At 39.9% G+C, this 12,245-nt stretch overlaps 1 protein-coding gene across 1 annotated transcript in view; it reads right to left on the bottom strand.

Moving 5' to 3' along the window:
* LOC135114120 (nephrin-like) overlaps positions 1–12,245 on the bottom strand; it is a 56,454-nt gene that overhangs the window by 10,284 nt on the left and 33,925 nt on the right. The window contains exons 10-12 of the mRNA XM_064029830.1: positions 865–1,040; positions 432–596; positions 221–334 (exon numbers count right to left, since the gene is read on the bottom strand). Coding sequence (XP_063885900.1) covers positions 221–334; positions 432–596; positions 865–1,040 — 455 coding nt within the window. The remainder of the gene's footprint in view (positions 1–220; positions 335–431; positions 597–864; positions 1,041–12,245) is intronic.

The raw sequence follows: 12,245 nt of genomic DNA, 5'->3' as shown, positions 1-12,245 counted from the left end.
GTAGCAGGAAGGACGCAGAACTCTTTTGCTTGTTTTCATGTCAGAAATTATGTAATGATGCAACACCGCTGTACTTAATAACGAAAAAAATAAAAACTTGGAATGTTTGTGTTAATGAAGGTATTACTAATTCAGAAATATTGACGTAGTACTACCTACTACAGCATTACTCAAGGGAAAAGCAAACCACAGCAGCTCGCACCACAGACTGTTGCCTTACCTGGTAGGATGACTCGTTCACGGGTCGGTATCTGACTGTGTAGGCCCGCGGGGCACCACCCTCCAGGTTTGGGGTCCAGGTGAGCCACACTTCCTCACCTGTCACGTTGGTTACCTGGGAGAGAAATAAAGAGGCGTGGTGGGAACCTGGCGGTGGATGGGTGTGGGACTGTGTCAAAAGCACATAGAGTGAACGCGAGTTAATTTCTTACTGCTAAATGAAGAGGCTGCAGAGGGCGACTGGGCGGCCTGAGGTGCACCAGGACGGAATCTGAACCAAGGGCGTTACGGGAAGAACAGCGGTAGCTGGTGTAGTCCTGGTGGCGAATCCTTGTGATCTCCAGCACAGATGCCCATGTGACTAGGCCGTCTGTCAGCTGTGGCGGAGGGAGGCGCAGGGGAATAACGACGGACTGAATGATGACACACTGATTCTAATTACTAGTGAGGAGCACAAGTGTGTTTACTGGTGAGGGGCTTAGGTGTGTCTACTGATCAGGGACACAGGTGCATTAGTGACACAGGTGTGTTTACTGATCAGGGACACAGGTGCGTTTACTGATCAGTGACACATGTGCACCAGGGGCAAAAATCCCCACAGGTGTCAGTAGGGCAGGGTAGCACGTGGCTGCGAGGCACAATTACCTGCGGCTCGTGGATGGTGTACTTGTCGCTGTTGAGGAGAATGAAATCACTTGAGCTGCTCCACACAAACGTGGGCGGCGGGGCAGCCCGCACCCGGCACACTAGCCGTCCTGTGCCACCAACTTCCGCCCACGACGCGTGGAATCTGTTCATGTCTTTCGCTACTTTAACTGCCTCTGTAAGTGCAAATGAAAACCATAAGACGAGATAAGCCGCCGGACTGCCCTTATTGGTGGATGTCTGGTCTCCTGTGTCTCCTGATCTACATCGTGAGATGTTGAATTATATATTTACCTAAACAAATGATACGCTATGCACTTATCTGTATACATGTCAGTCAGAATTAACTTTTTAACTATTTTCTCTTTACGAAATAAGCAAACTGCGTCCTGGATACGTGTACCTAAAAAAAAGGACTTGCTAATGCATCTCAGTAAATGAAATTAAGAAACTAATGTCAGAAAGTCCGAAAGCAATTCTGCTTTTAATTTAGTGGAGACCTGAACCTTTCCTTTACAAACTAAGCCGTGAAAAGGAGGAAAAATTGAAGTCAACCTCTTTCAGCGTTTACTGGTATGAGGGACAAAAATGGGGATTTTCCTTTGATGTTATATAAAGAGAACTTAAATAGAATAAGCCTGAAATTCTGCAGCAAATCTCGACTTGCTGGGCCGTTTCAAGGAAGGCAGTGAGGCATTTAGCAAGAATGCTATAAAGGTGACAGTCCAGAAAGGCGGCGAGTGACGGAATACTCAGGAAAACTGCGATTCCGGATTTTCGTCGTAAAGTAAAATGAATGAATAATTCGTCACATAAGAGTGTAGTTTTTTTATTATTATTTTTTTATGGTGCAGCCATTAAAACACTGTGAATGGTGGAAAATACTATTCTGTTGAATTGCACCTTTCTAAAAATTTACAGCATCGCCCACGGCTGTCCCCACAATAATATATCTTAACCTCCTAGCAGGCCGTGTGTTACTTTTCTGTAAGGTGCACATTGAAGGTTTAAAGCGTTATTGCATAGCAAAATAATGAGTCGATCATGGAACTCGCTTGAAAACTCTGAAAAGAATAAAGGTAGATAAATAGATAAATAAAAAAATAACTATTTAGATAAATGAATAAATAAATAAATAAATAAATAAATAAATAAATAAATATATATATATATATATATATATATATATATATATATATATATATATATATATATATATATATATATATATATATATATATATATATATATATATATATATATATATATATATATACACACACACACACACACACACACACACACGCACACACATTAATGAAGAACAGCAACAGCGCATTGTCACATGAACGTAATTTGCGATGGATGTAAGAAACACGCAGCGTTCAAAATGCGCACAATTAAAATGCAAATATGATAATCTAACATGGATGCAGTTCCAAGTCAATAAATATTTTTCAATCATCAAACGCAAATGCAAATATAGATGCAAAACTTGACACATAGCATTTCGTATATAACAAACTTCAATAATAAAAAAAAAAAAAAAGCAAACAAACAAACATTAGAATACATGTATATGTCATCGTGTGTTTTGGCCAAAAATGAAGCACTGTTAACGGCACGCGTGCTTCAGCTACTCAATTAGAGGACTCTTCAGTACGGATTGAGAATTGAGAACTAATTTCTATAATTAAGAAAAGATAAAAAAAAAAAAAAAAAACTAAAATGTTGATTACTTATAACTATGTTCTTTTCATTTACATAACATTGACCTTATTTTCTTTTAACACTTAACACGAGGATAAATTTAGCAAAAAAAATAAATAAATAAATAAGTCAGTAAAGAAATAAATTTATAAACAAAAGTACATGAATGAATGAACGAATAAATCAATAACAACACAAATGAGTATAAAATAAATAAATAAAATTATGGAAATACACACTCGAAAACTCCTTTTAGAAGTGGCATTAAAAAGCAAAAAAGCGCGCTTCATTATACCATCCTAATCCAACACATACACATTCATACCTATACATCTTTATGCACATAGTACTTAAAAAAGGAAAGAACAAGGAAAAAAATACATTTCATTCCATTGTTTTACTGACGCTGTTGGGCCACGTATTCTTGTCATTCTCAACAATGGAGGAGCTTCATTATAAAATTTGATGATAAAAATAGTGCCGAGGGTGCTATTTATTACTCAGTGCGCCAGCACTTGTTAATATTATAGTAACGTAAATCTTTTGATTTTGCAAGCTTAGGAGCGTCATTGTTTCAGTCTCTCTCTCTCTCTCTCTCTCTCTCTCTCTCTCTCTCTCTCTCTCTCTCTCTCTCTCTCTCTCTCTCTCTCTCTCTCTCTCTCTCTCTCTCCATAACAATAACAAGAATAAGGACGCGGTAGATCCTATGAGTAATTTACGAGACAAGGAATTTATAAGATTCCCCTGAAGGAAGAAAGCAGAAGAGAGATCAGTGGAGGGCAAACTTGTGCAATCTCGGATTGAAGGTGTCTGAATGTTGGATGACGGTGAGTCGAAAGTGATCTGGATTGCGACAAATTATTTAAGAAAGAATCTTGACTTTTTGGTCTTACGACTTTCTCTTCAACCAAAGTGAAGACAAAAGAATGGATAAGTGTTGTAGGTTTAGAGGAGATGAATCAGTACTAGCTGCGATTAAGTTATCATCACGTAATTAAGGAATTGGATAAGAGAAATAATTTAGTACTTGAAAAAGGAGATCCGGTATAAAACTCCGTTAATTACCGATCATAAAATAACAAATAATATATAAGTTCTGTATATGTAGTAATTTGAATTCTCTTTCTGCCATTGTACACAATCTCGAAAGTTTTCAAAACAGCAAGATGGATAAAAATCGATATTAAATGGTGTTAAGGAATTTACTCAGTACGATCAGCAGGAAAACAGATTGTAGCAAATTAAAAGTCATCTACATACGAAGGGTTCGTGGAAGGGAAAGTTCAGAACAGCAGTAACTACAAAAACAGCAGTAGAGCGCATCAAGAAAGAGAATACTGCAGCAAACTGTGAGAGACTGGAGAAAGTTAAGTAAATGAGTTGAGGAGATGAATGTCTTTTGAGTCTCCCCTGTTTAGAAGTGTTGTGTGAGCGGATACCCTCTACACACGAGGTAGGCCATGCATAAATGAACATCGCATTCCTAAATAGCCAGCACTTGGAAGGGGAGAAGAATTGGCGCAAGCGATACAAGACTCCCAACTTCAAGTAAGCTGAGTTAGTCGTGCAGATTTGAGAGATAAAAATTTAAGATTCCCAATGAAGAACACCACATTAATACAGAAAGGAAACGGTCACTTGAGTGTTATTTAAGAAACTTGTAGTTGTTTGAATGGTTACTTCTTGTAAAATTTATGCTTATGGGAATATGCAGATGATAAGGGAGGTATGAATGATAGGTAATACTGACTGTATCGCAAGCCAAGGGAGTAGAGTGAGCGCAGTGAAGATTTCTGGGAATTGCCGAAAGAATATTAAAGGAACTAATAGGGAGGGAGAGAACAAGTGACCGTAAAGGGAGACATAAATGGAAGGGTAAGAGATAATGTCAGGGGAAAAGCGCACCGGGTGCCTGGAGTGAATGAAAGGCGGAAAATACCTACTGGACATTTGCAAAAATAACATTTATTAAGAGAGTGATACACGGCGCAATGATAATCCAGTATATGCGAGAATTATTGGAAAAACAAAAACAAACTAGATGTTCATGCATGATCATCCTTGCTAGCTCATAAAAAAAAAGTTTGAATAAATTATTAGGAAGGGTTTGAGAGAAATCAGGTGAAAGTGAATAATTTAAAGAGAAGAGAAAAATGACGAATATTGTAGCAAAGACTGAAATGCGGAAATATCAGTAAATTGTGCAAAAATATAATAGGTAATAAGTCTTTGCTATTTGGATGCAGCCGTTGCAACAATGTGCAGCGTATAAAGAAGTCAAAGATTCATTAAAACAAAGGATAGTTTGACAGCGCTTTTAGGAGAAGGGATCTGTGATGTAGAAACGAAAATGGAATATTTCAGAGATAGCTGTACCAACTATAGACAGGTATGGTTGCTAATGACGATACTGAAGAAGAAAACGCATTAGAAATGAGGTGTTTGAGAACTATCATTACCACGAAGCTATTTGATGAGCGAATAATGATTGATGTCAGAAAGGAATTACGAGTAGACAGAATTTTTGAAAGGTTCTGATAAGTGAGGTTTACTTAAACGCTAGTTGTGTGTGTGTGTGTGTGTGTGTGTGTATGTGTGTGTGTGTGTGTGTGTGTGTGTGTGTGTGTGTGTGTGTGTGTGTGTGCGTGTGTGTGTGTGTGTGTGCGTGTGTGTGTGTGTGTGTGTGTGAGAGAGAGAGAGAGAGAGAGAGAGAGAGAGAGAGAGAGAGAGAGAGAGAGAGAGAGAGAGAGAGAGAGAGAGAGAGAGAGAGCAAGTGTGTTGTAAATAAGTTATCTTATAAATACTGTGCCATAACTAGCGATCTATCACCACTATGGGGAGTGAGCAGCACGTTGGTCAAATTCAGTGGGCCGTGCTAGCGAGATCCGTGATGAAGTTCCGGCAATGGCTGGTTGTATTTTGCACATCACCGAGTGTATCGCATCCTCGCATGTTAGCTGCTGTGACCTCAGTCAAATGGAGCACCGGGGATGACACAGGCCTCTATAAATAAGCCACCTTCCACGCCAGCACAGGAGGCGCCTTATGCACTCACTGGAGCCCTTAAACCTCCCCTCGACTTTGATAAAAATAGATAATTTTATGAAATAGTGTGTTTATGTATTTGAGTTGCTCTCAGAGTAATTACAAGAAAGACAAATACTACACGCTGTCATGACCGTGAATGCAAATACAACTCTTCCCAGGCACAAATAGATTTACAAACACATACGAGTATTTTTGTATTTACAAACATGCTTTTGTCACCGCCACTGATCCACAGCAGGAGGATGAAAAATACCACACCCTACCGAAATTTTCGTATGTTTGAATATAATAATTATTATCGTCTCTCCGAGGCTCTTGCTATTGATCATGACGCACTGTAAAAGTCGAGGAGGTCACCATTGAGCTCATATTGGTGATTTGAAAAAGCTATTAAAAGGTAAGGGCTCTCGAGTTATTTTCATTCACTATGGGATTAAAAAACTATTAAGGCAGGGAATGAAAAGAGAATAGCTGGACGGTGAAATGAAGAGACGTGTTGAAAGCAAGCGTCATCGTATAGGCGGAGATGAACCAGAACAGGACTCCCTTGATTATTTTATTGATGCAGCAGCGTTTTGATTTGTGCTACATGGAGCTAGTACTGTACAGAGGATCACTGAGGGCAACAAGCGTGTCTTGTGTAGCAATGTGTGCAGAAATAACGCTGTTGTGATGTTCACGCAATACATCGACACCACGCACGGGAGGTTGTTTACATCAAGAAACTGACGATAATGCGATCATGCTCGTGATAAATATGATGATTTTTTTCTTTCCATATTCCTGGTAATGACTTATTCGTGTAACATGTTGTGTATTCCTTGTGATGTATTTGCCGAAAGAAATATAGGAAGCGAGGTAATTATACTCGTATGAAACTCTTGATAAATATAATTCTTTGTTTTATTCTTATAGTTATTATTCATTCACGTCGGATGTTACGTATTCCTTGTGATATGTTTGGTAAATGAACAGTTTTGCCGGATTAGACTTGAAGTGGAGGGTTGTGGCGCGGCTGTAAACAGGATTAGAGGCTTTGGTTTGCATCCTCCGCAGCTGAGTGCTCTCAGGGACTTTACCAACTCTTGCAGGTATACATAATTTTTAACAACTTTATTCATAGTGTTGTTTTATTCCCAGCGACGTGACCTGTGTGTAACCTTTGCTTTGGTGCTTTGGTTGTTTGCTTGACAGAGAAAGAGAGAGAGAGAGAGAGAGAGAGAGAGAGAGAGAGAGAGAGAGAGAGAGAGAGAGAGAGAGAGAGAGAGAGAGAGAGAGTAGTAGTAGTAGCATATAGTAGTAATAGTAGTAGTAGTAGTAGTAGTAAAAGTAGTTAGCTGTATTTACTGGAGTATATTTTTTGCTTGTACTATGCATTCCCCAATCTAACATAAATCTTTAGTATTCAAACTGCCCTTGTACTGATTTCTCTCTCTCTCTCTCTCTCTCTCTCTCTCTCTCTCTCTCTCTCTCTCTCTCTCTCTCTCTCTCTCTCTCTCTCTCTCTCTCTCTCTCTCTCCATGCTTTTATCTCAAGCTTTCTTTCAGACGATCTATAGCAGCTGTGGCAGATATTCACTATTCCAGCAAACCTGTCAGTCGTGGAGTTTCACACGGGTCTGTCTTATCACCTACTCTCATCTTATTATTTATTTATATCCTTCTCGCTTATTCCCATTGTCCTATTATGGGTTATATTTTTGTTCTATATTTTTCAATGTTATATGGCAGACGACTTTTCCAACTAGAATTACGTCATAAAATAACTATAAAAAGCATTGAAGTTATAGTATATAATATTTGAATTGGACAAGACCAATCTGGTAACACACACACACACACACACACACACACACACACACACACACACAGTAGAGTGAAAGTGGAGTTAACGCTGGTACATGAAAGCGCATCAGTTATGTGAAAGATGCCTTCTGCTGAGAAAATTCATAGTCTTGTCAAGTACAGAAATTTGGTAACATGGGCCAAGAAAAAAAAAAAAAATCAACAACAAAACCACGGCATGTGCACACACCACCTGAGCCTGCCCAGTCTGCTTTGTGCCGCATGGGTCTTTGTGATGGAAAAGAAAGGATTTGTCAGGGTTTCATCATGACGTATTGTTACTCACCACCAGTCCACTTAAGGAGATTGGCCTCGCCTAACCCTCCATTTTGTGTGCTATTCCCTCATTTCAGATAACCCCAGCACGCTTTCTTTTCTTCTCCTGTTTCATCTGCTTTTCTTCTTGGCTCTATTTTTTAACACAGAGTTGTCCTTTTGCTATCACAAATGTCTGTGGGCGTACTGGTTCAGGATTTTATTTACATCATGTCTTCATCTTCACTAGAATCGCCACAGATTTTGAGAACTACTGTACTGGTTGGATGCAAGTTACGGGCGATGCGTCGAGGCGTGTGGTCATTCTGGAGGTGATGTAGTGTGTGATGAACCAGTTTTGTTGGCATTTTTCTCTTTCAGTTTCTTTTTTGTTGGTTTTTGGGACTATTCAGTTTCTTTTTTGTTGGTTTTTGGGGCTATTTTGATAAGTAAATGCAAAGGCAATAAGAGAATGTAATGAAAAAAAATCTAATTCAAGAATGACTGGTGTTCTTAAAGTCAACTGTGCTGTATAATTATCGCGTACCAAATAATATTTTTCCTTCCTGCGTAAAGTGCCATGTCATGCAGTTAAGAAGAAGAAGAAGAAGAAGAAGAAGAAATAGGAAAAAGAAAAGAGTCGTTACTGAGATGGCATATAACCAGCAAAGTATACCAGTAGGTTTCAAGTTGCTGGTGACAGTCATTACTGAGGAACAAAAATAATGTCACAGGAAACGAAGAGAAAGAGACGTCTGGCAGAAACACTCGGTCAGATCTGATAGCTGGAAATGTTATACTGGTGTTCTGACAAATTGTGGAAAATGAATCAAGAAAGATTTGTGCAATGGCCTTCCTCTACTGTGAGTGGCAACTTAAGTATTATGGATGAGTGCATTGAATTTACAGGTATGCTTCCCTGAAATGTGTTTGGTCTGTAGTCTGTATATTGTAATCGGCACGTGCACAGTACCTGAGTGACAGCCCGTGTGATTTAATTAACAGCTTTAGCACACCAGTATTACTAACATTCAGGATAACTCTGTCAGTCCCAGAAGCAAAGGTAAAATGATTACTTTTAAGCTTCCTTCCGATCATGGTTATTTCACAAACCAATGGCAGCCCACACACTCTTATCTCTTCAACTTTCTCTCATTTTACCGCCATGCAGTGGCGGGTCTGTGTGGCACAATGAAGGGAGCGCAGAAATATTAAATAACCTCAGCAGAAATCTTGGATTCCTAAACTTTGTGTTCGCCTCTCTTTGGGTTCTGATCTCAAACTTTTCCATTCAAAATGAATAGAACAAAAAAAGCTCTTGCGAGAATTTTAACTTAGTTTTCCAAGGTTTCCCGAAAACTGGGATTCTCTGATTGGATTTCGTAGTGAAAATCAGGCTACCACGAGAGAAGGAGTGTCCTCACGCGTCTCAGAATGGCCGGGACGCGATCCACACTCCAGAAAAATGTAATTAAAGTCAGCGCCAGAATAGATCACTCAATGAAGGGACCACATGCATATTTCCCTTTCTCTCTCTCTCTCTCTCTCTCTCTCTCTCTCTCTCTCTCTCTCTCTCTCTCTCTCTCTCTCTCTCTCAAACTAGTGGGTCGATGAGAATTAATTTTTTTTAGGTTGGCCTTTGTGAATTTTTAAAACAGAAAGCTGTGATACTACTTTAAATGATAAAGAAGAGAAAGAGGAAAAAAAAATCAGCTTTTGTCTCTGGTCCTTGAAATAATTTCTGTGCGTGGAGACTGGCGGCGTCGAGTGTGCAGTACAAGCCATCAGCAGGCGATGGAGCTTGGTGATGTGAGACACCTGCTATTTTTTTTTTCCAGCCCCATGACATGCTATATTAGGAAATTAAGTGCATTAAACATAAGGAGTGTGTGCGATGTAATTCAATCGTAGCACAAAAATTTCCGGTTAATGCTGCCGCCGTACATCACGACGTTTTACACAAATTACATTGCACTCTGCACTCCCACCAAGGCTCTTATCAGGTGAATTATCCCTTACCCTTTTACCAAATGAATTAATCATGAATTTAGGTGGCCAGGGGTGGAGCAAGCAGGGAAGGGATTGTACGGGGCTTGTTCCATAAACCCGAAAACTATTAAGCCAAATTATATCAACATTTATCTTGACATTTATTAAGAAGCCGAAGAATCGCTCTCAAACAATAGGTATATAATATATGTAATACTACGAATACATAATGACTCGTCTTTAGTTTCTTATAAATTTCTTAATTGTTATTATGGAGAAACGACAGAGGCAAAGTTAGTACATAAGCAAATTAGGAAGCAAGAATGTTTTCCAAAAGAGTAAAACATTTAGGGTTCGTGACACAAGGATTCTTAAAAAAATAAAAAATAAAAAAATAAGGTAAAGGCGGTGTAACTGAAAGCCCTGTTAGGCGAGGCAAGGAGCCACTGGTCAGCCCTTTGTTGCTAATGGGCCCTCCCCTGTTCCGGTGCCAGTCTCGGTGCAGCCAGCTAGACTTCACCCACTCAGCAGTCCTCTCGCCTCGTCTTTCATACATCCTGACTCCTGAAACATATATATTCACACACACACACACACACACACACACACACACACACTGCAATTTCAAGTGTATGGTAGATGAGGTTGAGCGTCCTTTCTTTTCGTTCTACAAAGAGATTCAATAACCTGACTTTTTTTTTTTTCGGTTTTGAAAGGGCAGCGGCGGGGAGTGTGTGGGATGTGTACCTACATGCTCACGTGTCATGGGTATTTACAGACTCCTCTTATTTCTTGTTCCACCAACGACCACCAGGGTGAGCCTCATTTTCCGTGCAGCAGGACCTTCCCCCACCAACGTTCCCCCCCCCCCTCCTCCGTCCCCGCGGCCCGGCCTTGTTGTGCACTGCCTTACTTATGAAGTTTTACACCAAGTTTTCGAGCCGCGTCCCCATAATTAACCTCCTCCTCCTTTCCCTCCTCCTCCTACTGCTGCTGGTCCTGCTTCTCTGGTCTTCTTTGTCTCATTATTATTATTATTATTATTGTTATTATTATTATTGTTGTTGTTGTTGTTGTTGTTGTTGTTGTTGTTGTTGTACTACTACTAATATTCTTACTACTACTACTACTACTACTACTACTGCTACTCTTACTACTACTACTATTTTAATTACTACCATCATCATCATCATCATCATCCTTATTATTATTTGATAGCACTTCCTTTCGCTGACGAATTCACGAAATGAATACTAGATTTCGGCTGATGTACATGGCACATCTATCCTTAGCAATTCTTTAACGTTTGGGGTGATGGAAGTGATGGGTAGTGATGGGCGTTTGAGTGATGATGTGGACTGATGGATGTGATAGGCTGGTAAAGGTGATTGGTTGTGGGGCGTGATTGGTTATGATGGTGGTCAGTTCTAAACAGGGAGGGATCGTTAGTGATCCGAATGGAGGATTTGATTGACTGAAAGATTTAGTTTTTTTGCGCCGCAACATCGCGGTCATATGGCGCCACCGAATGGAGGACTATGGAGTAATAGGTGTTGATGAGAGTAAGTGATGGTAATGAGAATTGTGGCGAAATGGTGAATAGCGATAGGTGGTGACAGAGTGGTGTATTGTTAACTTATTCGCATGTACTCTGTTCAGGCGTGTCCAGAGGAGTGGACAGCATGGTGAACAGCGCGGGCAGTGTGCCGGCAACAGTGGATGGGCAGATGTAGCCTACCCGATGATGCCACTTGGCTGATGTGCGTGGTATCATAAACATGGTGCCCGAACTACATAATCATTTCTGTGTGTATGTATAAATGGAAGAAAACAAGAAAATATGATGCAAAGAGTGATGTATATGGCAGCTTTGTAGCTCCAATGCTTGGGTCAGTCACCAGGTACCACCTGCTGATTTAACCAAACACGAACACGGGCATTTCGCTGGTTTGCTTGTCGAATGTGCCTAATGAGGGAACAGCCTGTTGATCAGACCAGCTTCTCTGGACATACCATGACACTGAATCTTATTATTGTATCCGAACAATTTTATTAAAGAGAAAAGTCGACGAGGATTAATACCTTAATTAGCAATATGGACAGGAAAATATGTATGCTATCTTCATCTTAACTGTTTTCTTCCAGAGAATTTTGCTATGTTATTGAAATGTAACAAGGAGAAATGACGAAAATAAGAGGTCTCGACTGGGATAATCTTACTTCATCCTGTGCCAGTTCGGTATCATCTCACCGCTGTGCTTTTTACTTCAGAACATAAAACAATTCTACAAACACTGAATGCAAGAGTTTATTATACTTAAGCTACCACATGTTCTCTACCCCAATTAATAGTTGCTGCAGGGAGGTTCTGTGCATCTTTACGTAAAGCATCACATTCGTCATTGCGCGGCGGCCATGATGTGACGTCATTGTTTACCTGGGGTGTGTGCGGGATACAGGTGGTTTTACTGCCCGTGCTTTTCGTTTTGTCAGTGTGTTAGATGGTGAGTTCGTTATGGAGTAACACCAAAACCT

The sequence above is a fragment of the Scylla paramamosain genome, chromosome 27 (genome assembly GCF_035594125.1).
Source record: "Scylla paramamosain isolate STU-SP2022 chromosome 27, ASM3559412v1, whole genome shotgun sequence".
Taxonomy (NCBI): domain Eukaryota; kingdom Metazoa; phylum Arthropoda; class Malacostraca; order Decapoda; family Portunidae; genus Scylla; species Scylla paramamosain.
The sequence above is the reverse complement of the archived record's forward strand: the minus strand, read 5'-3'. Positions and strand labels throughout refer to the sequence as shown.